The 25562-nt window shown below is 46.4% G+C and overlaps 1 protein-coding gene and 1 long non-coding RNA gene across 4 annotated transcripts; one reads left to right on the top strand and one right to left on the bottom strand.

Moving 5' to 3' along the window:
• The first annotated feature begins 209 nt into the window (after positions 1–209).
• Positions 210–7685, top strand: LOC144587414 (uncharacterized). 2 transcript variants are annotated; one of them, XR_013542562.1, is made up of 2 exons: positions 210–739; positions 5511–7685. It is a non-coding gene; the product is annotated as an uncharacterized LOC144587414 (long non-coding RNA). The 2 variants fall into 2 exon arrangements; XR_013542561.1 differs by having other exon boundaries at positions 5481–7685.
• Positions 7686–8344: 659 nt separating this feature from the next.
• On the bottom strand, positions 8345–22395 carry LOC110070882 (uncharacterized). 2 transcript variants are annotated; one of them, XM_072987607.2, is made up of 5 exons: positions 22267–22395; positions 20079–20181; positions 17283–17391; positions 11509–11692; positions 8345–11431 (listed from the first exon to the last, which is right to left on the bottom strand). In XM_072987607.2, exons 3-5 carry the CDS (start codon positions 17314–17316, stop codon positions 10123–10125), a joined length of 1527 nt encoding a protein of 508 aa, XP_072843708.2. In that variant the 5' UTR covers positions 17317–17391; positions 20079–20181; positions 22267–22395; the 3' UTR covers positions 8345–10122. The 2 variants fall into 2 exon arrangements, with proteins under 2 accessions (XP_072843708.2, XP_072843709.2); XM_072987608.2 differs by having other exon boundaries at positions 17283–17388.
• Positions 22396–25562: the final 3167 nt, after the last annotated feature.

The following is a 25562-nucleotide window of genomic DNA, read 5'->3' as shown; positions in this document are numbered from 1 at the left end:
CTGTATCTGTTCGGGATCCGTTCCAAGCTGGCCTGCACAGATGTTGAAAAAAATGCAGAATGCTATACATAGCATGGTCTCTGGCTCCCTGTAGTGGCCAGTTCTGGTAATTTCATCATTAAAAATAGATATTTCAGGGGATTTTTCTTTTAATATTTTTAACATTTTCAGACCACCATAAGTGAATCAACAGACACAGAGAAGGGGATCTGTCGGGATTTTGGAGTTTAGAGCTCCATCTTGTGGTTGTTTAGGGATACATCAGTGATGTTTAACATAATCATTATTTTAGTATAATCATGCATTCTCCTGTGATTCTCCTTATAATCATCCCATTGTTATGTGATTCTCGTTGTGCGCAAGCGTGGAATGCCTTAAGACTGATAACCACACGACACCTCTATGGCCAAATTCTTATCTTATGCTAATTTTGCTTGTTTTGCATGCTTAATAAAAGCGTCTGGGGTGAAGAAGGTAGCCATATTCTTCTTCTTCACTACCGGTACCTGAATACTAACAAGATAAAGTCTGCAGTGTCTTTTTTCTCAGAGAGTTTTCTCATCAACTGTTGCTGGGCAGGCCTGGTAACAGTTCCCTGGTTATTTCCCACATCTGGTGCCCCCTGTGTGAGGCCACACGGGTTTCAACGACCGACGAAAGGTTCCTCGACGAAAGGTTCTTCGTTCTCATCCACGCCCGGCATGGGTTTCTGCGCGCTTACATCTTAAAAAGATCCCGGGTGAGTGTTATCGGTCAAGTAAGAACACAAAGAAATGGGGTCCTCATTGTCTCATGAACAACAAAAATTTTGCAACGACCTCTTTCATCTCCTGACGGAAAATGGGCATTCAGTCACAAAAAAGGAGGTGGAAAACCTTATCTGGGCAATTGATGAGGTTTGTCCTTGGATGCCGGCATACGGTACTTTTGATCTTGAGAAATGGACTAAAATTGGCACGAGCTTTCAAAGCAATCCAAAAGTTCACTCCCGTGTGCTTTTCACTTGGTGTAAAGTCAGAGCCTGTTTAAAAGACTTGACACCGAATAACATCTTATTCAATCAGCACTTGGAATGCGGGGGTGGACAATTACCTCCATTGCCTCAAATTTTGCCACCTCTTCCTTCGGCTCTGCCGCCACCTCTTCCTTCGGTTCTGCCGCCTCCAAATGAGCAGGAATGGCTGTTGCCAAGAAAGCCTCCAGACAGAGATAAACAGGACAATGAGGACTCCAATCCCCTGGACTTTTTCTCAACTGACATTCAGCACGGGGGGGTTACAAGCACAGTTTCAGTCCCTGTGTCCCAAAATTTCTCTGCAACTCTGGCTGCAGCACTTATGGACTCAGGAGATGCAGGCAATGACATGATTTCTGCCTTCCCAATAATCAGGGGACCCCCGGCTGCTGATGGGGCGCCGGGACCTGCTCGTTATGAGTCCCTAAGCTATCAGATGTTAAAGGAGCTGCAGCGTAGTGCTAAGGAAAATGGAATTCATGCACCATACACCAAGGCACTTTTGGAGAACTTATCTGAGCAGCGCCTAACTCCTGCTGATTGGAAGTTGCTCATCCGATCCTTATGGCCCCCAGCTCAAGCACTCCTCTGCATAGAGGAGTGGAAGCACCTTGCCACTGAGCAACATGAAAAGAATGCAAGGGCTAATCCTGTTATCCCAATTACTAGGGATATGTTAATAGGAGAAGGCAACTTTACTACAATACAGCAACAAACTGCTTTAACTGACCAAGCCCTTACTCAGACTGGTCAGCTTGTTCAAAAAGCTTGGAGAAAGATACCAGGGACAGGGGCAGAGTCTGTCTCCACATTTGCTGGCATACACCAGGGAGCTAAAGAACCCTATGTGGACTTTGTCAATCGCCTCCTAACAGCCCTGGATAGACAAGTGGAGAGCTTTAAAGCTCGCACAATGCTGTCAAAGCAATTGGCATTTGAAAACGCTAACCAGGAGTGCAAGCAGGCATTGGCATCCATTTATGGCAAAGCTGATACCACCATTCAGGACATGCTGAAGGTATGCCAAAATATAGGCTCTCATGCCCATAAAGCACAGCTGTTTGCCGCTGCAGTGCAAGTTGCAGCAAACCCTGCTGCTGGCAAAAAATGCTTCGCTTGTGGAAAGGAGGGGCATTTTCGGGCAAATTGCAGATCCGCCCCTAAAGAGGGTGCCCGCCCTACCAGAAAATGTCCCCTTTGTAATAAAGGATTTCATTGGGCTAATCAATGCCGTTCTCGCCCAAACAATCAGGGAAACGCCAAGACGGGCCAGCCCCAGGCCCAGGAAAAGAATTAGGGGCCCCACATGAGGATAATCCTACCCCAAATGAGGACACTGGCTCCCAAGACTACATACCACCACTTGCTAAAGACTGGATAGAAATATGCAATCGTAGAGAGGCTGCAAACTGGGGGTGGTCAGTGGATACTGCTCAGACAGCTGGAAACAACGGCATCATAGTCAAAGTAGCAGATCCTGTGTTTTTAAACCTCCCAGGGATAAATTCTCCAGTGCTAGTTGGCATTCCTGCTCCAATTCCTTCAGGCTTTATGGGACTTTTGTTGCCACTTGAGCCTAACTCTAATTTGGAGGTCACTCCGGGGATGTTTTTTCCTTCTGACTCCTCCACATTTGTGATTCATGTTCGTTCATCTGCTCCCTTACACCTCCCGGCGGGGATGGGAATTGGAAAGATGTTTTTGCTTCCAAATGCTTCTAATGAAAAGTCCTCCACCCCTGTGAAAGTGCCTGATAATTTGCTTATGGCCACTATTGCTCTTTCTGATCAAAGACCTTTGTTAACAATTACAATGGCAGGACAAGCTGTCCGTGGTTTGCTGGACTCAGGAGCCGACGTTACAGTTGTAGCAAAACGGGACTGGCCAGCATCTTTACCTTTGCAACAGGCAGCTGCAGTGTATGGTGTGGGAGGTTTTACTGCTGCAGAACAGAGCGCTCACAGTATCATTTTTCAGTCAGAAAACAAGGCTGTGCAACTGAAGCCTTTAGTCATGGACATTCCGATAACACTGTGGGGGCGAGACTTGCTGTCTCAGCTCGGAGCTGTTATTCATACAAATTTATTGTAAGGGCCTCCCCCTCAGCGCCGCTGCACGCTCTGCCCATTAAATGGATGGACACTACTCCTGTGTGGGTTCCACAATGGGCTATGACGTCACAGAGGTTGCGAGCGGCGGAGGCCATTATTCAGGAACAACTCAGACTAGGGCACATTCAGTACAGCACCAGTCCATGGAATAGTCCTATTTTCGTGATAAAAAAGAAGTCTGGCAACTGGAGATTGTTACAGGACTTAAGAAAAGTCAATGAAAAAATGCAAATTATGGGACCATTGCAATGTGGTATGCCTAATCCTAACATGATACCAACTGAGTTTGACTTAAGGGTCATTGATCTCAAAGACTGTTTCTTTTCTATTCCATTGGCCTCAGAAGACAGGGAAAAATTTGCATTCACACTTCCAGTGTATAACAATGACCATCCAACCCCACGTTTTGAACCTTGTGTCCTCCCACAAGGAATGGCAAATAGCCCCAGTTTGTGTCAATTATTTGTTGCTACAGCCCTTGAACCATTCCGCAAAGCCTTCCCTCACATACTGGTATATCATTATATGGATGATATCTTGATATCTGCTAAAGAAATTACTTCACAGCATATGGAGTTCCTCACTGCTACATTAACATCATTTGGACTCTGTATTGCCCCGGATAAGGTTCAAACAGTACCTCCATTTCTATATTTGGGCCACAAGCTGTCTGAAACAGCATCCATCCCTGCTTTACCACAGCTTAAAATACCTTCTTCCTTTACGCTAATGGAACTTCAGAGCCTTTTGGGACACATCAATTGGGCACGTCCTTTTTTGGCACTGTCTACCAATGATCTCTCACCACTGTTTGCTGCACTTGCTGGTCATACCTCTCCTGCTGATGTAATCCCTGTTACTGCATCTATGAAAGCCGCATTACAGCTGATCTCTCAAAGATTTCGTCTGCAGGCTGTGGATCGTCTGCCCACAAAAGACACTCTCCTTTCATGTGCTATCTTAGCTACACCACTGCTGCCAACTGCAGTCCTATATGCTCCGGACAAGAAGGATAGAATTGCAATTATTGAATGGCTGCACTTGCCCCACACTCCCTCAAGGAACTTGTACCCCTGGGTCAACGCAGTGGCAGATTTATTTGCCAAAGCTCGCTCCAGATGTTGCCAACTGTCAGGGACAGATCTTAACTCTGTTTATTTTCCTTTTTCACAGGATGATGTTGACAAGCTGCTACAAACATCACATTCTTTTCAAATCGCCTCTGCTGATTTCATTGGAAAAATTTTGCCTAACCCTCCAAAAGACAAACGCTTGACATTCCTTTCCTGTGTTTCTTATAAATTAACCTCCTGTTTTTCTCCCCAGCCTCTCCCCCATGCACGCACTCTCTTCACAGATGGTTCGCCTTCTCGAGGTGTTGTCGTGTGGCAGGATCATGAAGGACAATGGGTATCGAATTTCACAGACACGCAATCTTCAGCCCAGCGCTCAGAATTAGCTGCTGTCATATTAGCCTTTGAACTTTTTTCTAATGATGATTTTAACCTTATTGTAGACTCACAATATGTTTATAAACTCCTCATAAATCTGCCTTCTTCTTATCTCTCTCCTTGTATGGATAAGAACCTGTATTCTCTCTTTTCCCGGCTTCAATCGTTACTTCAGAGCAGAACAACATTTTGTTTCATTGCACATATACGTTCTCATTCTCAACTTCCTGGATATATAACTGAAGGGAATGCTGTTGCTGATTCATTTCTCAAGCAGAATGCATGTGCCTTCAATATTTTTTCTGATCCGTTTGCTTCACATGAAATGTTTCATCAGTCTGCGAAAACTCTTCACAAAATGTTTTCTATCCCCATGACACAGGCAAGAGACATTGTAGCAGCCTGCCCTGCCTGCAGCAGATCTCCCTTAAACCTACAGTATGATGCTGTTAATCCCAGGGGGGAACTAGCAAATGAAATTTGGCAAATGGACGTCACACAAGTGCAGGCTTTAGCTCCGTTGTCTAAACTACATTTGACTGTGGATACATTCTCTGGTTTTATTTGGGCTACTCCGCTTCGTGGAGAGACTGCAAGACATGTCATTCAGCATTGCATCCGAACTTTTGCTGTAATGGGCCGTCCAAAGGTTTTAAAAACGGACAATGGAGCGGCCTATACATCATCTGCCTTTCAAGATTTTTGTGTTCAATGGGGCATCCAACTGAAGCATGGAATTCCTTTTAATTCCACAGGGCAAGCGATTGTGGAAAGAGCACATTTAACCTTTAAATCTCTTTTGCAGAAGCAAACCTCCGGCAAAGGGATTTCTGTGGCAGATGTTCCAATGGTTGTTGCAAAAGTTCTGTATACCTTAAATTTTTTGCTTTTCCCTCATAACAGGGCTCACACTCCAGTCGAACTTCATTTCAGGTCCGAAGAGCCGCTTCCTCGACCACTGGTCTCCTACCGCCAGCCGCCAAATCCAGAGTGGCAGGGCCCGGTTCCTTTGATAACTTGGGGAAGAGGATCCGCCGCGGTCGCTTTGGACAAAGGAGCTGCTTGGATTCCAGCGAGATGTGTTCGGCCATGGCGTGGACCTCCGCAATCCAACTCTTAGGACTGCTTGAACTGTTCTTCTTTCCATATATTTCTGCCCCGGGCACGGGGGGTAACTCTTGGGTACAACATGCTCGGTATATGTTTGATGTTCATGGACAGAATGTTTCTCTTGTGTATGAATCCCCTATAGCTGTGGGTTCCATGAGCCTGCTGCCTGCTCTTATTAATGATCCAACCCTAATTCTTGCCTCTTTGCAAAGTATTTCAGAACCTGGTCAATCTGAACTTCTTTTCCATGCTGTTCCTCCTACTCCTAAGATGTCAAAGGTTAGATGGTTTCAATTCACTCGCCATACTCATGGTTTGTGTTTCTGTTGTACACATAAAGGGAACTGGAATACCAAGGTTCCAGGTTTCAATCAATCTGCACACCGCTTTAAAGCTTTAAAAAATTATACAGCATGTAACAATGAATTCTGGCTCTCAGCACAACACGGAGGCAAATTTGGTTATATGAATGCCTCCCTTAATCCCACTGGCCTTGTGAATGTCTCTACGGAACATTCCACCTTGGCTGACATTTATCCTGATTTTCCTTTCATGCAGGCTAATTTTACAGGATCAGGTTCAATCTGTGGTCACATGTTTGTAAAAGATCCAAATTTATGGTTCTTTTTTGATCAGTATGCGACAAATTTTCATCCTGGTTATCTTTCTGGCGCTTGTGCAGGTATAGGGTTTTTAACCTTCCCTGTACAAGTATTCGATCCTCTGACTGTTACTAATGATGTAGTTTCTGATTCCACACTACCTTTTTCTGTTCCATATCCTACTTCCTCCCCTCCTGCCTATTCTAATTCATCTTTTAGTGAGAGGAGAAAGAGACGGTCAGTTAATCTTCACAAGGACCGTCACTTTGGACCATTGGGTCCTCATTGCAAGGATGAAGTGATAGTGCGAGCACAAATGTCATCCTCTGATGCAGGCCGTGTTGGAGGAGGGTCAGTTACAGGTATGCTCACCTTAGGATCCTATCCAGGCATCATTGCACAAGAAAACAGGCATAGCATTTTGGGCCTGACTTGTCGCCTGGAAAAAACAGTTAATGCTACTACGAAAATTATTAGAGATCTGCAGAATGAAATAGAACAGTTGCAACAAATCCAATTGCAGCATCGTTTGGCTCTTGATTATCTGCTTGCACGCTCTCATACAGGCTTTTGCAAAATAGTAGGTACTCAATGTATTGTTCGCTTTCATAATTTGAATCGTTCAATTGAACATGAATTAGCTGATTTACATGCTGCCATTACCAATAATATTTACACTTCCCCGTGGACTGGCTTTTGGGATTTTTTGTGGTCCTGGCTTCCAGATCTCGGATGGCTTCGCATGCTCCTGATGTATGGTATCATTTTCTTGATCATTGCTATTGTCATCTGCTGTTTTTTGCAATGTATTCCTTCATTGATTCATGTTTTCCTTAAGTGCTGCCACAAATCTGTGAAATCAATGTCTTTATCTGCTAAGCAAATGTATCAAATCAAATATCATGTATTGCATTCTAGAGATGATGAAGAATTTTTTCCTGCCCTTGATGCACCACCTACAGGATGGGATGCCATGGATGTTCCCCTCCATCAACAACGTCATTCTTTGGATTCGGAGCCTGCTGATGTCTATAACTGGCAGCACCTTGCTCATCCAAAATGAAATAAAAACGGAGGGAATGTCGGGATTTTGGAGTTTAGAGCTCCATCTTGTGGTTGTTTAGGGATACATCAGTGATGTTTAACATAATCATTATTTTAGTATAATCATGCATTCTCCTGTGATTCTCCTTATAATCATCCCATTGTTATGTGATTCTCGTTGTGCGCAAGCGTGGAATGCCTTAAGACTGATAACCACACGACACCTCTATGGCCAAATTCTTATCTTATGCTAATTTTGCTTGTTTTGCATGCTTAATAAAAGCGTCTGGGGTGAAGAAGGTAGCCATATTCTTCTTCTTCACTACCGGTACCTGAATACTAACAAGATAAAGTCTGCAGTGTCTTTTTTCTCAGAGAGTTTTCTCATCAACTGTTGCTGGGCAGGCCTGGTAACAGTTCCCTGGTTATTTCCCACAGGGATCCTACTGTAGTGGATTCCAGCCAATGTGTTAATCTTTCAGACTCCACAAGTCTCTTGGTCATTCATTCATTCATTCATTCATTCATTCATTCATTCATTCATTCATTCATTCATTCATTCTCCATAATAAAGCCCAAGGTGTCTCACGTCATTAAAATACAATACTCAAAGCTAACAGCAGTAAGTATACAACTACTTAAAAGGATCAAACAAACAGCACATTGAAAAACAGTAAACAAAAACAACACAAAAATATCCTCTTGCTTCAGCCCTTGCCAGCACACCCCAATGAGACAGAATCATGGGACCTGTAGTCCTGAATCCCTTGAGAACATCAGGTTGGGGAAGAGAGTTCATGAATAAGGTACATGAGATCAGCATTACAGCCCTGGTGCCCCACAAAATACCTCACCATTCCTTGCATGAAGGGGGAGGAGGAACAGATTTTTGAAATTTAAAAGAGGCTTTTTGGAGGCAAGAAAAATGCAGGTGGAAATCCTCCAAGTCTGTCTTGTAGGATACAAACTGTCATCCAGTATCTCCAGGGGCTAAAAAAGCACAGAGTTCCATTCTGGTTTCTACATTTTATTTGGAAGAGCAGTTTTAAAAGCAAAAGAGAAAGAGAGATTTTAAAAAGGACACCTTTTATGGGTGGACTGATGGTTATGGTTCTATAAAGACACCATCCACATGCAAACACAATAAGGGGTTTTCCTAGCATATCTGAGGTTGACTTAGATGAGGGAGTATAATAAAAGTTCCTTCCCCACATTGTTTACAGTATACGGTTTCTCTTCCACTTGAAGCTTGAGATAGGACAGCGGCTTTTCCCACATTCCAAGTATCCGGATTTTCCTTCCCCATGTGAATGCTTCCAGAGGAAGTAAGTTCATTTTTCTGATGGAAGCACTTCTCACACTCCAAAAAGGAGTATAGTTTTATCCCCTCTATGAATTTTCTGTCATATACTAAAGCTTCCACACTGGCTGAAACTTTTTCCATACTCAAAGCATTACTGTGGCTTCTTGCCTTTATGGACTCCCTAAAGATAAATGAGGCATCTCCTGCACCAGGACAACCAAGTGCTGAGGCACACCCATTTATTTCAAAACAATCCATAATTTCTTGTGATTTACACAGTTGAGGGCTTTGCTATAGTCTGTAAAGTATAGCACAAGTAGTTAGGGGCTATAACGCAAGATCTGACTGAATAATATCATTCAGAATTCCTGGAAAACCTACCAACTTAACCATAATCCAAGTCTGCCCTCTAGTCTGCTGAAAAGGTGAAACTAAATGCCTTTATGCAAGTATCCAAGAGGAAATAGTTCACAAATGGAAACAAGACATGTAATCATAGGTGACTGGAATGCAAAGGTAGGGAACAAAGCAGAACCACATGTTGTTGGAGAATTTGGCCTAGGGGACAGAAAGGAAGCTGGAAGACAACCCATAAAGTTCTATGAAGCTAGCATTCTATTCATGGCATATACTGTACATGCTGTGATAGAACTGAACCACTATCTCTTCTCCTGGATGTATTTTTCTAAGTGCTATGAGAGTGTTTTCTGAAGACCAGCATTCCTGTGCTCAGGGGAGCCAAACAACATTGTTTTACGATGTCATCATCTAGCGAGATACCACTGTAATCTATTATTTAAAATCAACAGCTTAACGGCTATGCGAAAGCTTGATATGATTTGCTAGGCCTTGATATTAAATGCAATTATACTGAAGTGACTTTAAGGTTAGCTGATGGTAGTAAAGTTGCTTAAAAGTGACCCTGGTGGTAAAAAGAATGGAAAAGAAGCCAAAAGCAGATGTCCAAAACAGTGCTGGAAAAAAAAAACACAAAAAGAAGTTAAGTGAAGCATGTAAGAGAGTTAAAAGGATGAAAATAGGCTGTCTACAAATCTCTGCCTCAGCACTTGAAAACAAACACATGTCCCAAGTTGTTTTGTGTCTTTTAAGTCACACCATTTATTATTTAATTTGTGGAGAACAGCTTTTGCTATTTTTATTTTTTTTAAGTGACCTGACACTCATAACACAGGTCTTCAGTATATTCTTTCCACCTTCTCTTTACTTTATCCTGGTCAAAAAAGATGCTAAGATGGTTGGCTCCACAGAACTCTATGAATTATTCTCCTACGTTGTTTTCTGACCCCCAGGTCAAAATCTGTCAGTCCCGCTTTACTTCCTACTTTGATGTGCCATTCTTTCCACGTACATAACGACTGTGTTCTTAGTCTCTCGTGGATTTTCCTATGTCAATGGACATTTATGATTCTATTAAAGCTCCTTCCAGGTTGCAAACAGCTTAGGGGTTTGCCACTTCTGGACTTCTTTAATATAGACTTTGATTAGATCCACTGGTTTTCACTTCGGCGTGAGTTTTTTGGTGTCTACTAAGACTTGCAGTGTGACAGAAGCTTCTCCCACATTCCAGACAAGAATACGGCTTCTCTCCGCTGTGAATCCTTTTGTGTATACTGAGGCTTCCACTCTGAGTGAAGCTCTTCCCACACTCTAAGCATTTATAGGGCCTCTCCCCTGTATGAATTCTTTGATGGGAAGTCAGGTATGTGCGAATACTGAAGCTCTGCCCACATATCGGGCATTTATAAGGTTTCTCACCTGTGTGGATTCGCTGATGCTGCGTTAGATGCGAACTCTGACTAAACTTCTTTCCACACTCAAAGCACTCATAAGGCTTCTCCCCTCGGTGGAATCGTCGGTGTAACAGAAGGTGTGAGCCCTGAGTAAATGTCCTGCCACATTCCAAGCATTTATATGGCTTCTCCCCAGTGTGAATCCTTCTGTGATAACCAAGGCCCGTGCTATGACTGAAGCTCTTGCCACATACCACACAGGTGTACGGTTTTTCTCCGGTGTGAACCCTCTTGTGTAAAGTGAGGTGTGTACTGCTAGTGAAGCTTTTCTGACATTCCAAACAGGAATATGGTTTTTCCCCTGTGTGTGTTTTTCGATGCTCCGTTAGGGTACCGCTATGACTGAAGGTTTTTCCACATTCCACGCACGTGTATGGTTTCTCTCCAGTGTGGATCCTCTGATGCGAAGCCAGGCTGGAGGTATAACCAAAACTCCTTCCGCATTCCAAGCATCTGTACGGTTTCTCTCCTGTGTGTGTTCTTTCATGGAAAGCAAGACCTCTGTTATGAGTGAAAGTCTTCCCACACTGTAGGCATTTGTACGGTTTCTCCCCCGTGTGAATCCTCTGATGTGAAGTGAGGTATGAGCCATTCCTGAAGCTCTTTGCACATTCCATGCATTTGTGGGGTTTCTTCCCTGTGTGTGTTCTTTGGTGCGCCGAAAGGCCTGAGCTACTGCTAAAGGTCCTTTCGCACTCCAAGCATTTATACGGTTTCTCCCCGGTATGAACTCTCCGATGTGAAATAAGGCTGTAGTTCTGGCTGAAGCTCTTTCCACATTCCGTGCACTGATACGGTTTCTCCCCGGTGTGGATTTGCTGATGCACAGTGAGGTGTGCACGTTGACCAAAGGTCTTCCCACACTCCAGGCACTTGTATGGTTTCTCCCCAGTGTGGCTTCTCTGATGCAGAGCCAGGCTCCTGCTACAGCCAAAGCTCTTGTCGCACTGTTTGCATGGATAGGATTTCCCCGCTTCATCACATCTGCAATGGAAATTAAACTGAGATTTAGAATGGAATGAGCCCACTCATTCTGTCTCTTTCCATCTCGATTTTCTTACCGAATTGGGACCTCACAGATGCCATCAGCCTGGCTGGGAAATGTGCCCTTCCCCCAAATCTTGGCTGGATTTTCTGCCTGCTTCTTTGAACTCTTTTGTTCCCCCATGGTCTCTTCCTCCTTTCTCAGTCTTGGCGATCTCCAGGGTTGTGCCTCAGAACTATACTTCTCCTGGTCATCACCACCTGGAATGAAAAGGGAACACCTGCCATTAGAATTCTACTTGGAAATAGATACAGCCATCGAGAATGAGGCATCTCCTGTCTGTCCTGTGATTGCGGCTCGGCTTTCTAAAGGAAGAACTGGGAAAAAAAGGTGGTCCCTCCAGATGTTGTTTGGCTACAAATCTCACAAGGCCCAATCACCCTTTACCTTTTTGGAGGGCTGCATTCTCGTCACCCCTCACTGGGAAGAAGCTAAATGCCCTCCTGCCCCCAGGCTCAGGAAAGTCTCCCCAAAATCTGGAGACTAACACAGAAGAAACCCTGGCTTATTTAACTTATATGCAGAATACACCATGTGAAAGGCCAGACTGGATGAATCCAAAGCCAGAATTAAGATTGCTGGAAGAAATATCAACAACCTAACATATGCAGATAATATCACTCTGATGGCAGAAAGTGAGGAGGAATTAGAACCTCGTAATGAGGGTGAAAGAGGAGAGTGCAAAAAATGGCCTGAAACTCAACATCAAAAAAACCCAAGATCATGGCCACTGGTCCCATCACCTCCTGGCAAATAGGAGGGGAATATATGGAGGCAGTGACAGATTTTACTTTTTGGGGATCTATGATCACTGCCGATGGTGACAGCAGCCCCGAAATTAAAAGACACCTTCTTCTTAGGAGGAAAGCGATGACAAACCTCGACAGCATCTCAAAAAGCAGAGACATCACCTTGCCAGCAAAAGTCTGCATAGTCAAAGCTATGGTTTTTCCTGTAGTGATGCATGGAAGTGAGAGCTGGACCATAAAGAAAGCTGATCGCTGAAGAATTGATGCTTTTGAATTGTGGTGCTGGAGGAGACTCTTGAGAGTCCCCTGGACTGCAAGGAGAACAAACCGATCCATTCTAAAGGAAATCAACCCTGAGTGCTCACTGGAAGGACAGATCTTGAAGCTGAGGCTCCAATACTTTTGCCATCTCATGAGAAGAGAAATCTCCCAGGAAAAGACCCTGATGTTAGGAAAGTGTGAAGGCAGGAGGAGAAGGGGACGACGGAGGATGAGATGGTTGGAAAGTGTCATGGAAGCGACCAACATGAATTTGACCCAACTCCGGGAGGCAGTGGAAGACAGGAGGGCCTGGCGTGCTCTGGTCCATGGATTCACGAAGAGTCGGACACGACTAAACTACAGTACAACAAAACACAGAAGAAAGTGTATCCCAGAATATGACACCGGTTGAATAGTTTTGGCAGGGGAAGAATTCAGAGTGCAAGCAAGGTATGTTTCACAATCCCTCCCTCCTGCCCTGCCATGACACTTGAGACCTGGTGCTCTTCTTTCCATTTCTTGATGACCCTAAATGTCCCAGGGCAACCCCCCCTCCAGAAAAGTAGACGACCTCAGAGGCACTGCCATCACCTGCCAGCCTCTGTCAGGAAGACCATTCCATTTATCCCCTGTGAAGAAAAGATACAACGCCAGCCAAAGGGGACCTCCTCTTTAGTCATCGAGGCCTCGTGATCTCGTCCCATAAACTAGCCATTCCCAACTTTCCTTGGTCATGGTCAGAAGCACAATATGAAAGACATGTCGGCCAAATCAAGATTGTACAAGACACATAAAGAACCTTATAGGGTGGTGTGTGAAGAATTGTTTCCAGTTTATGGCCGCCTTGAAATGTGCCAATATCATCGAAGCGACCAACATGAATTTGGCCCAGCTCCAGGAGGCAGTGGAAGACAGCACGGCCTGGCGTGCTCTGGTCCATGGGGTCACAAAGAGTCGGACACGACTAAATGACTAAACATAAATACATGAAATGTGCCAAGGACTCCCAGGGGGACAGGATGGCCTCCATTGAGAACCGCATCGCAATTTCCAGAGGGCCAGATTCTGAGCAGCCTTAGACACACAATCTTTTCTATCTGCAGATACAGAGAGGTGAAGATCTTCTTGCTTTAGCTGGAAGTAAAAACATCGGGGGATCAGGGAACTTCCCAACCCAGTTCAAATTGCTTCTCTTCCCCGATATTGCCAACTTCCTTGGATTTTTCTCTTTTTTTGTGCTTCGCACAAATGAAGAGTTTGGATAGAATGGGAATCTTCTCAAACAGCCGGAGCAATAGCACAGAATCCAATGGAAGAAATGAAGAAATCAAACTTCCACCCACCTTCCCACACTCAACATGAAAGCAGCTTCTTTCTTGTCATATAATATTTATGACAGAAAACTTTGCCTGCCAAAGAATTTGGGTTAATTCTGAGACTGTCAGGAGGCGCAGAAGAGAGCGATTCAAATGATGATTGGCTGGGGCACCTCCCTTATGAGGAAAGGCTACAGTGTTTGGGGCTCTTGAATCTAGAGAAAAGGCATCTGAGGGGAGACATGATTGAAATGTATCAAATTCTGCAGGTGAAGGATAAAGTGGACTGAGGGAAGATCTTTTCCCTCTCATACAATACCAGAACCAGGGAACATCCACACCAATGGAGTTTTGGGAGAGTGAGAACAGATAAAAAGAAAATATTTCTTGACCCAGCATGTTGGTAGTCTGTGGAACTCCTTGCCATAGGATGTGGTGATGGCATCTGGCCTAGATGCCTTTCAAAGGGGGATTGGACAGATTCCTAGAGGAAAAGTCCATCATAGGTTATAAACCATGATGGGGATGTATAATCTTCAGGCTTCAAAGGAAGGATCCTCCAAATGCCAGAGGCAAGGGAAGGGTATTGGGAGACAGGTATCTAGTTGTCTCGTGTGCTCCCAGAGGCATCTGGTGGGGCCATTTGTGAGATACAGGAAGCTGGACTTAGATGGGCCCTTGGCCTGATCCAGCAGGGCTCTTCTTAGGTTCTTATGACATGAGATGTCATCGCACATGGCACTTCTCTGATGTTAGCACTGCCTTTCATTCTGCCTCTTTGGGCTCAAGGTTGAAGCTATGAGAAAGCACTGCTTTTCCAAGGGAAGGACACTCTGTATGTTCTTCGTGGTGCCTGACACACACTCTCGCAGTATTTTTTTTTTGTTCGAGTTTTTAAAAAGATGGAAGAGCATCAGACCACTTCCCACATATTAGGAAATCCATCCTCAACCCGGCTTAGCAGCGGCTGCTGTTTGGGTAGTCTGGGAAGAACGAGAGACTTGAGGTAACACTGTAAAACAAAACTCTTCAAAATTACTCTCACTGATTAATGCTCTGAACTTTTGGCTATTACTTTTCGGTGTCTGATTAGCCTATTGACTCAGATTTCCCCCCTCCAGGTCCCCTGAATCCACTTCTTTCCTGATACCTTAAAACCTCTTTCTCCCCAGTCCTCTCTTCTCTTGGATGCAAAATTTAGAATGGTTATGGGGTTTTCAATGTGTCAGGGAAGCCAGAATCAAAGCCATCAGCAGACAAGACTTCATTGGACTGTTAGCAAGACCACACAAAGCTGAATGGCTTTGCGATGGTCCCTATGAGGTTTTTTCATTTTGCGATGATTGCGGGGAAGCGATCATGGCAAAGCAACCCTTTTTTAACAGCTGATTGGCAGTTTCAAAATTACCGCCGGAAAAACAAAATGGCCGCCCATTTTTTCCTCGCTTAAGAGGCAGCGAAAATGGCGGCGCTATAGAATTTTCACTTAAAGGTGAGTTTTTAAGCCCATAGGAATGCATTAATCGCGTTTTAATGCGTTTCTATGGGCTTTTTAATATCGCTTAGCGATGAAATCGCTTAGCAATGTTTTTTCCGGAACGGATTAACGTTGCTAAGCGAGGCACCACTGTACCCTCTTAAGGTCTCAGAGTGACATCAGCAGAAGAGAATTCACCCTTTCAGTGATGATGGAGGCAGGTAAACTCCTAAAGGGCAGCCACAGTTTCTAAAGGTGACACTGTGTCTTTTCATGGAAAACAGGACTGACACTCAAATTAACATTTGCTAGTATCTCACAGAGAAAGATAATGGCAAACACTCCAGTCGCCTGGAAACCGCTGCTGGATCTCTTTTTTCCCCCTTGAAAACCCTATGAGGAGACAATCCCAAATGAAACAAGAGATAGTGCTGGAAGACAAGACTCCCAAGGTACAAAGGCACTCGATCAGCTATTGGGGAAGAGGACAAAGGAAGTACAAATACTGTTGACAATGAAGCAAGCACGTGACAGCTGAAAGGGCACCTCGTAGTCAATGGGGACAGAGTTGTCCAACCTATGCAACATGTACAGTTAGAACATGGCCCTTGAGAAGCAAGAATCAAGACAAAGTGAAAACACTACAAGAGAAATGAGAGGTTTGTACATCACAGTACTTGTGAGCCAACATGGAACATTTTCAGTTATTTCTTTCTTTAATTTATTTATTGCATTTATATCCCGCCTATCTAGTCGAACGACCACTCTAGGCAGTTATGAAGTGTTTCGCTCTGGCCATGACCAAATCTGAAGAAATGGCATGACTCTAATATTGAGGTATGATGTATCACAAGCAATTCCAAAGTCTACCTGAATAATAACAACCAGACTGTTTGGAAAAATGCCATTTAAGTCTATGCTCCAAATTGCAGTTTCTGAGGAAGAAGAAATCAAAAGCTTACATGAAAGAGCACACCAGAGCACAGAGTGCTGCCCTCTGAAAATGCCGGCCACAGAGACTGGCGAAACTTTAGGAAGAACAACCTTCAGAACACGGCCAAAGAGCCCGAAAAACCCAAAACCCAACCTTACATGAAAGTCTTCAAATTGTCAGTTAAAAGCAGAGATACTGCTAGTGAGAATGTAAAAAGACAACTTCTGTAATCAAAAGAAGAGTCTAGATAAATAAACAAGAAAACACTTAACATTCTTGAGGACAGGAGAGAAGCAAAAGGAAAAAGGTAAATAGAGCCAAAATCCTGAATGCAATGTTTCAGTGAATATTTCAATAGACACAAAGAGAATTGTTGCAATGACTAGCACAAAGAAATAGAAGGGGGAAAAAAGAAAGAGGGAAAACAAGACCTCTCTTCCATAAAATCCAAGAAATGAAAGACAGGGAAGCATGCTATCTGGCCAGAATAAAATAAAAAGAAACTATACACTGAAGAACTGTATACAGAAAAGATGTGAGGATAATAGATTCCTGTGATGGTGAATCATGCCATGAATAACCAGGAAATTTAGAAAGTGAAGTGAAACCTGCTCTCAAACCACTTGGAAGAAATAAATCCCTAAGAGTTGTTGGGATACCGAGAGCTATTTTAGGCTACTGTGGCTTAGTCTGTCAAACTCCATACAAGAATATGTCAACAAATATGGTAAACAAAACAAAGGTTGAAAGACTGGCAACATTTAATACCCAAGATAAGCTGCATCCTGTACGGTCCTGCTGGAGTTCACTGGTTTGTATCTTCTTCTTCTATTGGAAGCGTCCGGGCAACAGATGAGAAAGAAAGCCAATGAGGAACATCCCCTTGGAAGTTTCATGTTTCCAAAAATTGGAATTTTATATTTTAAAATGGTGCCAGCAAAGCTCAGGCCAGGCGCAAGGCGGCTTTGAAGGCACAGGATCTGGTTGCCCGCTTCCACCCAGGTCAACAGTGCGGTGAAAAATACAAATATGAAATGCAAAGGGATCCCTTACCTGGAGAGGCCTCGTTCCCTTCAGCCTCCAGCATGACGTCTTTCTGCGGAGCTGTCTGGCCTCAGTCCAGCACACCCTTGCTCCCCTGGTTGAAATGCACAGCCACCTCCTCAAAAGACACACCAGGCACCGGGAGAAGGAAAGAGAAAGAACAGCCAATCACCAACCACCATTTCACAGAAGCAACGTTACATTGCCTCCCCGACCTGTGCTAAAGGCTACCATTCACAGATGTCCCAATCTCAACATCTCTTTCCATCACACTCCTGGTATTAAGAGCTGAATAAAGGCAGCCAAGGAGACATGATCTGTGTCTCATTTTTTCACGAGGGCACTGATGCTCTCTGGGGAGCTTGCAAAGCAAGTTGCTGATGATCCTGGGCCAGCCACTCCCAGAAGTGAGCCTACCTCATTGGGTTGTTGTGTAGACTGAAAGGTTTGACCACGGATATGCCTCTGAACTCCCGCATATACAGTGGTGCCTCGCATAGCGACGATAATCAGTGCAGCAAAAATAGCTGCAAAGTGATTTCGTCGCTATGCGATTCTAAAAAGCCCATAGGAATGCATTGAAACCCCTTCAATGCGTTCCTATGGGCTTAAAACTCACCTTAAAGCGAAAATCCTCCATACGGCCGTCATTTTCACTGCCCAGTAAGTGAGGAATTGGCGCAAAAACACAGCGGGCGGCCATTTTGGAACCGCCGATCAGCTGTTAAAAAATCATTGCTTTGCGATGATCGGCAAGCGAAACAGGGTACCGATCATCGCAAAGCGATTTTTTCCCATAGGGAACATCACAATGCGATCGCAAAATCTTCATCGCTATGCGATTTCGTCGTTAAACGGGGCGCCCGTTAAGTGAGGCACCACTGTACTAGGTCAAGGGATTTTTTCTCTCTCTCTCTATGTTGCCAGCTATTTTTTTAGAAGCTGGAATGTGTCCAGAGGAGAGCCACTAGAAAGGCAAAGGAGTAGATTCACCAAAAGAAAGACTGAAAGGTGATCCGATGCCCATCTCAAAATATCTGAAAGGCTTCCAGCTAGAAAAGGGAGCAAGCTTGTTTTCTGCAACTCCAGAGGGGCAGGATCTGATCCATGGAATAAGGTGTCTTGGATGTTGGTGGACTTTCCTGCAATGCAAGTCCTTCTAGAGAGGCTGAAGGAGGGCCACCACTCAGGAATGCTTTCAGGCAAGAATGGCATGCTTTCTAAGCTGGGGCTGGACTTGATGACCCTCAGAGTCCCTTCCCAGCTTCCTGCAGTTCTAGGGTCCTATTAATTTGGACTCTTGGGATTCCGTTATTTTGGCTTCCGCAGTTCCTTCCTTTCATAAAGCCTAGCCTGACGAGGAACTTTACAGAACTCAAACGCCTGCACATTTTGCTGTAATCGCAGTTGGCCTAAAGACAGCCTTTTGTTTTCTTTTGTCATCGTTGTCATTGCTGTCATCATCATCATCATAGAATGGCAGAGCTGGAAGGGACCCTGTGGATGATTGGTTCCAGCCCCTGCCAAGGAGGCACAAGTGGGGAATCGAACCCCCAGCCTCTGAATCCGCAACCAGAGATCTCAATTGCTGCCTTTGCCTTCCCACATATGGTGGTGCCTCGCATAGCGATCACTCTGTTTTACGACGAAATCGCTTTGTTCCCTATGGGGGAATTTCGTTTTGCGATGATCAGTTCCGTGCTTGGGGAACCGATCATCACAAAGCGACCATTTTCACACAGCTGATTGGCGGTTTCAAAATGGCCGCCGGGTAAACAAAATGGCCACCTGCTGTTTTTCCTCGCTTAAGATGCACCAGAAATGGCCGTGCTATGGAGGATCTTCGCTGAACAGTGAGTTTCCAGCCCATAGGAACGCATTGAAGGGGTTTCAATGCGTTTCTATAGGCTTTTTAATATCGCATAGCGACGTTTTCGTTCTGCAGCAATTTTTGCAGAACGAATTAACGTCGCAATGCGAGGCACCACTGTATCTACTTAACTCCACATATCTACTTAACTCTCCCACTCTCCACTCTGGACAAGAAACTGAAGTTGTGTCACACTCCAAAGACTCATAGAAAATGAAGAGCCAACATTATTTTTTGCCAGGGTGGAGGGTGGAGGAAACCACCAAGGCCTGGAAAAACGGGGCGGCCAGTGGCCACCAAGTTAACATGAACACTCAGCTAGTCTCATCTTGTCTGCTATTCCAGATAGGGCCATGAAATGGCTAGTGATACAGCAGGGAGACCATGAGATCCTGGGAACAAGGCAGAGGGGAAACTGTGCAAGTGGATCCCAGTAAGGGAATTTTCTTCCATATTCCCCCTCCAGGGAGAAACAAGAGCAGTTCTTTCCACCCGGCCACTACCAGCACCAAACCCAGGCCCAGAAATGAAGGCAAGCCCCCATGTCACCGCTTGGAGAACGGACCCATAGAGGTCTCACAGAGATCAGAGGGCTTTTCCCTCCTGCAATATGGGGGGGGGGGGGGAGAGACTCATTTCCAGCTGATCCTCCCCATATCCTCCTGCCTCTCGAGCATGTACAGCTCAATATTTGTAAACCTTTAGGAGGACTGAATAGCACAACTCCTCTTCTCTGCAATTTTTTTCCCTTACACATCCTTGCACTTTTAAGGAGAGCCCACTCTGTGGCAACGGAGTTATAAACACATTTTCTACTGATTAAAAGGTGCATTTCTCTCTCCCCCCCCCCAGCTGATGTTTTTCTAAAAGGACACACACACACATATGCCTGAGATGGCTAGCCAGGGAATTCTCATCCGGCTTCCCCAAATTACCCCACAGATTCTTCAGCGGCCACAGGGTGGGGATGCAAGCAACGGACTGTCCTCTCTGCCCGCCAGGGATTTGGCCCGGAGACGGATCCGTTTGCTCCTGTCCCTGCAACAACACAAAAGACACCCAGCCTACAGAAATGGAATCGCCAAACCATTTGTTGTTCTGTGCTAGAAAGTCAGCCACTCATTTCCAGCCACTTTACCAATGAATGTCTGACTCCAACCATCAATGATTAGGAGTCCCTTAACCAGGAATGGGCTGGAGGGGGGAGTCATATGTTCTCAAAACCAACAACATGTGGATTTGGGAAGAAAAGACCGGAAGAAAAGAGAGCCCTCTGCACGCGCTCAGAGTTCAGATGTTCAGGTGTTGGAATCTGACATGTCTCTGCTCTGGTACCCCTGCTTTCCTGTGAGGAACAGGAAGTGGAGCAGACAATACGGCTATACCCCCTTCCTGCCTTTGCCCCTTACACCAGCCTACACCAGCCTTAGAGTAAGCTCCACTCTCTTTAAGAGAAAGGCATGACCTGCTCTCCCAGAGAGGATGATTTCTCCTTAAAAATCGCAGTCAAGGACTCATGAAACTCCCACCCAACCACCCCCAATTGCCAGCCCCCACCCCATTACTCTATGCCATTTTACACCCAGGGGTGTAAAATGGAGATATATAGGGCTAGTCGGCAAAAAGGGGCTCCAGATTGTTTTCCTTTGATCTTTGAGGGGTGGGGGGTGCGGTTGGATGCCCTCGGAGGGTCCCACAGGTGAGGGAGGGGGCGGCGGACCAGGGCAGCCACTTAAGCGCCACTGGAGGGGATCCAAGAGAGCGCCGGTCTCAAGAAATTGGCGTAAGCTGAATCGGAGGCACAGAGGCAACATCAGGAAACAGCTGCACCCAGATGAGAAAGGCTCACAGAGGAAGCCCTCCCCAGAAGCTTCGTAGAAAAAGACCGAAGGCTGGATCAGGGCCTTCCCCCCCTCCACAGCAAAGGCCAGGCGTCTCCATTTTGGGAACTGGGGTTGGCTTTTACAAAAGAGTCCTCTGAGGAGCTGCCCGTAGGGCTTCTTCCATGGAAAAACTGACCTGTCAAAGCAGGTGCCAAGCAGAACCCAACCCAAGCATGTGCAGAGTGCCTTTCTTCCTGCAGGGGGAAACAACCGACACCTGCCTTTTGCCAGGAGGAGGGAATTCAAGGCTCTGTCCAGGGCTGGTCAGAGATGGTCTGGGAGACCCAACCCCAAAACAGGTGGGTGGAGGGAGCACAGCCCCCTCCCTCCCCATTTATCTCCTCCTAGCCCTGGTTAGGGGAAAACTACTGGCCGACTGCCATAGCCGAGTCATTGGGAAAGCCTGGAAAAACTGGGGGGGGGGGGGGCGGAGGGAGAACAGTTTTTCCTCCTGATTTTTCTTTTCTTCCTAAAAGGGCTTCAAAATTTGACATCTCCAATTGCAGGCAAACAAAAGAATGTGCAGAAATAAGGTCTCTCTCTCTCTCTCTCTCTCTCTCTCACACACACACACACACACACACACAAATTCCCTGATCAGGCTGTATGCATGCATGCATGCACACATACACCCCCCAGTTCAGGCTGCATGCATGCACACATACACCCCCCAGTTCAGGCTGCATGCATGCACACATGCACCCCCCAGTTCAGGCTGCATGCATGCACACATGCACCCCCAGTTCAGGCTGCATGCATGCACACATACACCCCCCCAGTTCAGGCTGCATGCATGCACACATACACCCCCCAGTTCAGGCTGCATGCATGCACACATACACCCCCCAGTTCAGGCTGCATGCATGCACACATGCACCCCCCAGTTCAGGCTGCATGCATGCACACATGCACCCCCCAGTTCAGGCTGCATGCATGCACACATACACCCCCCAGTTCAGGCTGTATGCATGCATGCACACAGGCACGCACACACACACACATGCACACACACACACACGCACACACACACAAACACCCCAGTTTCCTGATCAGGCTGATTCCGCGCCACCCAAATAGCATCTCTTTGAGTCCCCCTCCTTCTCCTGGGGGAGGCTCCCGGGGTACCTCCAGCCTGCCTTGCAGAGGAGAAGGGGCTTGTCATAGGGGAAAGGATGGGGGGGGGGGAGGAAGCCTTTTGCCAGCGAGGAATTGCTGCCCCACCCCCACCCCAGGTTCTCACCTGGATCTCGCCCCCGTTGCAATTGCAACGCCCAGCGCCCCCTCACCCCACCCCACCCCCCTGGGCGGCACAGCGACTCCACCAGAGAGCATAGGAGAGGGGTGGGCGAAGAGGCCGGGCAGGGCCGCTGCTTCCGGTTCCGGTTCTCAATTAACAACACTGGGCCTGGGGGGGGGCAAAACTGTTCGGCTCCTCCTCTCGAGCTCTGCGTTCCCCCGAATGGCCGCGTGTTGTGCAGGGGGTAACCGGACCTGCTGTGCATACTCGCTCCCCCCCTCTCTCTTTGGGCGGCGGAGACCCCCCCCACCGCCTTCTGCTGCCCCCTGGCGGGACCCCCGTTAGCCCCTGGATCGGACCTGCATCCCCGTCTCCTTCCCCCCCCCCGCCGTTGGTCTTTGTCCCTCTTCCAGAGTAAAACGGGGAGGGAGGGACGGTCACAGAGGCTTAGTCGCCTACAGACCCTCCCCACACCCCCTCTCTGGCCCCACTTCGTATCTGATGGCTTGCAAGGGGCAAAGACTTACTCCGAATTCTGGAAGAGATCATGGGGAGGGGGGGAATGCCTTCTGCCCCCTATCTTTACCCCTAAGGTAAAACTTGGCATTCCCACGCACGCACCGCCCCCCCCCCCACACACACACCATCGCTCTTCCCCTATCCGATCCATGCATCGCCTCCCCCCCCCCCCCCGGCTTGCTCTGTCTTTTTGCAACAGGAGGAGAAGATTTGTGTTAGAGAGATGGGCACGAACCGGTTTGTCACCCACTCATAAAGGGAGGTGCCGCTGATGCTCTCCTCTGGCTCACCAGAGCCCAGCATGCGCTCACTTCCAGCCCCTCCTCAAGTGACCTCTTGCTCCTGTTTGGGAGATCTAGCCAAGGACAGGTGTGTGTGTAAGCTGGGGGGGGGCGACATGTAAATTGCTGATCCACTGAGGAGGTGGGGAGGGGAGCAGCAGCATCTGTGCAATTCACTATCCCCGCCTCTTGAGGGTCTGGAGTTTGCTTCATTTATGAAAACGCTGCGGGTCTAAGAAAGGGGCTGCCTTCCACAAAATGGTTATTCTTCCAGGATTCTCGGGTCTTGCTTTGAGCTCTGCCTTGGGTTCAGTTTCTTTTGCAATGGGAAAGCATTCTGCATGTCCTCAGAGGATCTCTTGTAAATACAACACGCAGCCGCCCCGCCCCCGGCGTGACTCCCAAATTGCAAGCGCCTTTTGGGACCTACACATCCAGAGAACGTAAGTCAAACTCAAGGTGTGCGGGCCAAACCCGACCCGCCGGGCTGTTTCATGTCGGCCCTTGCAGTGTGGCAGGATCGTGGTCCCCAACCCCAGTCCGTGGCCTCGGAAGTACCAGGCGGCCAGGACAGATGAGCAGCGAGGGCTGGCTGGCTGGCTGGAAGGGGGAGAGGCAAGCCCAGAATGGGTGGAGACCTGGGGGAGGTGTGTCGGCATTGCCTCTCCTTCCTCTCCCTCCTCCATGTTGTGCCAGGGCTGGCCAAGCAGGGTGGCAAGCCGGGAGGCAGGCAGCCAAGCCAGATTCCAAGCCCCACCACAGGAGGTCCACACCCATCCCCCTGACCTCTCCATCACCTGTTCCCTAAGAGGGGGGTGCACAGTGAAGCGCGGATCTTGGCCGTACCCTCCAGGTGGCATGTCCAGCCTGAACTACCTGGCTGCTGAGTGTTCCATCTGCTGCCAGGGGCCTGATCCACCCACCCTCTAAGGAGTGGAGGAGGAGGTGGAAATACCACCGCCACTGCGTGCCTTGGTGTGGGCGTGGCTTGTCTCCCCATGCCCTCCACAGACCGCGATTCCCAAGGCCCAGGCAACAGCAGAATCAATCAATCCACTGTTCAGAACTGGTGGGATCACAACTTTCCCACTGTAGCATATAAAGAAAAAGAAAGAAAAAAGAAATTACCATGATGTAACAAAGCAGAAGCACTGGATTTTTTAAAAAACAAGACTATTTAGAAGCATAACAAAGGGGGAAAGAACTTCTGTGAATGCCTACTCCCACCAAGATCTTCCCGGATCACCCATACTAGCCAGGAGGTGAGGCTGAGGAGCCTGATGCCGAGAGAGGCTCGGAAGGAGAAGACATGAAACTGGGCCTTCTCGGCGGTGGCTCCTCGCCTCTGGAACAATCTCCCTCCTGAGATTCGCGCGGCCCCCACTCTGGGCACTTTTAAAAGTCAATTAAAAACATGGCTATACATTCAGGCCTTCCCTCCAGCTAATATCTGGTTTTTCTGTTTATTCTCCCCTTATTTATTTTCTACTCTATTTTTATATTGTGTATGTTACAGTATGGTTTGTAATTTTTGCATTATTTTATTGCTTGTACGATAAAAGTGACACTACTTTTAAAAGATAAAGCAATGAAAATAATAAAGTCAAATGACTTTCCCCCAAAGATAGAGTTCAAATCTTTGGTCAGCTGTTCTCATTGCAAAGCGCCTCAAAATGGTGAGTTACAGGTATGAGTGTGTGTGACAATCTCCCATGTCACTCAAGCCATTCATATTCATGAGCGGATTTGCATGAACCTATGAGCGGACTGGAGAGGCGGAGTCAGCAGCTACATGAGTTTTGGCGGGTGAAGGAGTCGTGGGATAGAGATAGAGATAGATAAGGGATGGTTAGTCAGAGAGGAAACAGATACTGAGTGATAAAGCTGGTTAGGAAATTAGGTAGAGAGGTGGTAATGATATAGCTAGAGAAAAGAAGTATGTACTGAGAGAATTGTTGATGAACTGCTTATGTATATTGTGTATCTGAAGAACTTCTGTTAATGTTTAATCTGCTTCACTTCAATAAAATAAGCTCTGTTTCTGTTTACAAGTGTTCTGATATATGTCATTTGTATGTGGATTGAAGTAATCCACTGTTGGCAGCAAGAAGAGAAAGGGACGTGAGCCTTTGTGAGGAAAAAAAAAACCGAGCAGGGGCCACAAGGGTGAACGCCACAGTGTGTTTTTTAAGCATCTTCACAGAAATTAAATGTATTGTGTGTTTTTTAAAATGAGGATTCATAGGAGTCCTGAAGCGTAGTGCAATACGTTCCTGGAGCCACACATTCCCTGTAACTATTCCCTGTAATTAGAAAAGAAATTTAAGAAGGCACTATATTTGCACTACATTTCCTCATTGCACCACAATTGTACTGTAATTTGCTGGAGAAATAATTGGTTACCAGTAACCCCTTATCTGCTATTTTTGTTGTTGTTGTTAAGTCATGTCCAACTCTTCATGACCCTATGGACCAGAGCACTCCAGGCCCTCCCGTCTT

The sequence above is a fragment of the Pogona vitticeps genome, chromosome 2 (genome assembly GCF_051106095.1).
Source record: "Pogona vitticeps strain Pit_001003342236 chromosome 2, PviZW2.1, whole genome shotgun sequence".
NCBI classification, from domain to species: Eukaryota; Metazoa; Chordata; class Lepidosauria; order Squamata; family Agamidae; genus Pogona; species Pogona vitticeps.
The sequence above is the reverse complement of the archived record's forward strand: the minus strand, read 5'-3'. Positions and strand labels throughout refer to the sequence as shown.

Coding starts and splice junctions, on each gene's coding strand:
- LOC110070882 (XM_072987607.2), bottom strand. CDS start 17,316: ATGCTGGAGGCTGAAGGGAACGAGGCCTCTCCAG. Junction 11,693..17,282: donor AGGGAACGAGGCCTCTCCAG/GTAAGGGATCCC, acceptor TTTTCATTCCAG/GTGGTGATGACCAGGAGAAG. Junction 11,432..11,508: donor ATCTGTGAGGTCCCAATTCG/GTAAGAAAATCG, acceptor TTTCCATTGCAG/ATGTGATGAAGCGGGGAAAT.